General features: G+C 40.2%; 1 protein-coding gene across 1 annotated transcript; it reads left to right on the forward strand.

Annotated features, from left to right (window-relative positions):
* Nucleotides 1-6: 6 nt before the first annotated feature.
* On the forward strand, nt 7-1,842 carry LOC113218439 (transcription factor Atoh8; the record flags this gene model as incomplete). Its single annotated transcript, XM_052266805.1, has 1 exon — nt 7-1,842. A coding segment is annotated over one exon (327 nt), but the record flags the coding sequence as incomplete, so codon positions are not given.
* Between the last annotated feature and the right edge of the window lie 322 nt (nt 1,843-2,164).

Consider the following 2,164-nt stretch of genomic DNA (forward strand, 5'->3'; position numbering starts at 1 on the left):
GGGGCCGGGCCCGGGGGCGGGCAGCAGCGGAACTACAAGAACATGACGCGCGAGAGGCGCATCGAGGCGAACGCGCGCGAGAGGACGCGAGTGCACACCATCAGCGCGGCCTTCGACACGCTCCGGAGGACGGTGCCCGCCTACTCGCACTCGCAGAAGTTGTCCAAGCTGTCCGTGCTGCGGATAGCCTGCTCCTACATCCTCACGCTCTCCAGGGTGGCCGGCATGGACTACTCGGCCGACCAGAGCGAGCCGCCCGTGCAGGAGTGCGTCGACCTTGTCACCAAGACCATCCAGACGGAGGGCAAGCTAAGGAGGAAGAGAGACGACTGAGAGACTTTACCCACGTGCACTCCGTACACTCGTGCCTGCACCAGTCATTGTGCTCTATTGACATTCTTGGCAATGTGCCATTGAAGTTTGGGTCATCGGGCTGTAAAATCGTCGCACACATAATTTCCTTTTGTTTGAGTATCTAAGTGTCCATTAGAATGTTGTGATTGATTTGTTACGACAAACCCTGAAAAACGACCTGCTAGCAGAGACCCGAGGAGTGAGCTACGCGAGCTAAATCCCTACCCATCCCCACACCGTCGAAGAAGGGGTCTAGCTCGTGTAGCTCGGTCGGGGCGGGCCTCTTACCTTTCTAGATCTGAAATTCAAGTTTACCTGTCCCTTGCCAGCCTTGACAGATATGGCTGGATGAATTAATAAAACTGCAATAACTTTTTAAAAGCTCTTAATGTTAATCTCTGCATTTTGTTATTTATTTTCCATTGTAATAAGAAAATTCCTTCTGGAGAATGAATTTGAAGAATCATTTTCCATTTGCTCATTTTTCCAATAAAATGGAATTATAGAATGCTCATAATGATAGCAATTAATTAGGATTTGATTGGTAATGGCGCTGTTGTACTTTGTTTCCTAACTAATCCTGTTGTTTGATCTCTGTGAAATACACAGTACATTTTAGCAAAGTTCTTAGTACAAAATTTTAGATTTGCTTGGTTTTCAAGGCTAATATGGTGAATGTGAACAGAAGTTATCAAGTACGTAAATCCAGTGCATTTCTCAGATTTTCTAATCTGTATTATTGTTTCTTGTCAAATAGTAGTTGATAAGGATTATTACTGAAATTTAAATAAGTTTTTGAGGCTCAATTTGTAATGCTCACCTCTAGTGCAACTTTTGGTCACAATTGAGCTTCACATAAGCACTAAGTGACCGTGAAAGAAAAAAAACGTTTTTTGATTCTTGCATTTGCATTCAGTAACAATTCTGTGGTAATAGACCACTACAGTCAATTACAGTATCAAACCCACCAAGATTATTTGAAATTCTGATGGGATCTCAGGTAAAAGCAGAAAAACCTCTCATAAGACAAATTTTACAAAACTGTTCAGCTAATAGGACGGGTGCACATAAGGCTGTTTACAAACTGCCACGTAGGATCTAGTGTTTTCTATCTGGTACATTAAAAGAAAAAATGTTAAGTAAGTCCTTTAAGCTCTCTGTAGAAAGGTATGTTAATGTCCTCTTCCCTCCGAAAAAAAGCTCCTTTCCCTTTTATGTTTTTATTTGTTGTATTGCTGTGATTAGAATGTATTCCTTATGTACAAATTATGAATGCCACATAATACATAGAGAAAGCTTGGACTTCACACATTGCTTTATTTTGCTTTACAATGAAGAGGAATATTGTTTAGCTATGTGAGATCTTCAGGCTTACTCAGCGTGGTAACTTAAAGTTGTGATATTTATTCCAAAAATTTGAGTTATGTGATGTTGCCTATATTTCAAGATAAATTATGTATTAATAAAGTACATAATACAATTAATAAAGTTGTTGTCCTTGAGTTACCAAACAAATCCCTAAACGTGATCACACACCTTTAAAACAAAAAGTAATCCCCCCCCAAAATGGTTTTTTTTTGTAAATCCATGACAGCTTCACAAAATTTGTAATGATATTCTTACTTTATTGCATGATTGTAACCGGTGGCTGATTTTCTCCATCTAAATTTGTAGTTACAATCTACCACCAACACACATTTGGAACAGTCTAACTAAGAAGTGGGCGGAGTTATCAGGCACCTAATACATAGAGTTAAATTGCTATTGTGTTCTAACAAACCCATCATGTAATGAAATACCAAGTCTGTAA

This window comes from Frankliniella occidentalis, unplaced genomic scaffold (genome assembly GCF_000697945.3).
Source record: "Frankliniella occidentalis isolate FOCC.00 unplaced genomic scaffold, Focc_3.1 Scaffold43, whole genome shotgun sequence".
Classification (NCBI taxonomy): Eukaryota; Metazoa; Arthropoda; class Insecta; order Thysanoptera; family Thripidae; genus Frankliniella; species Frankliniella occidentalis.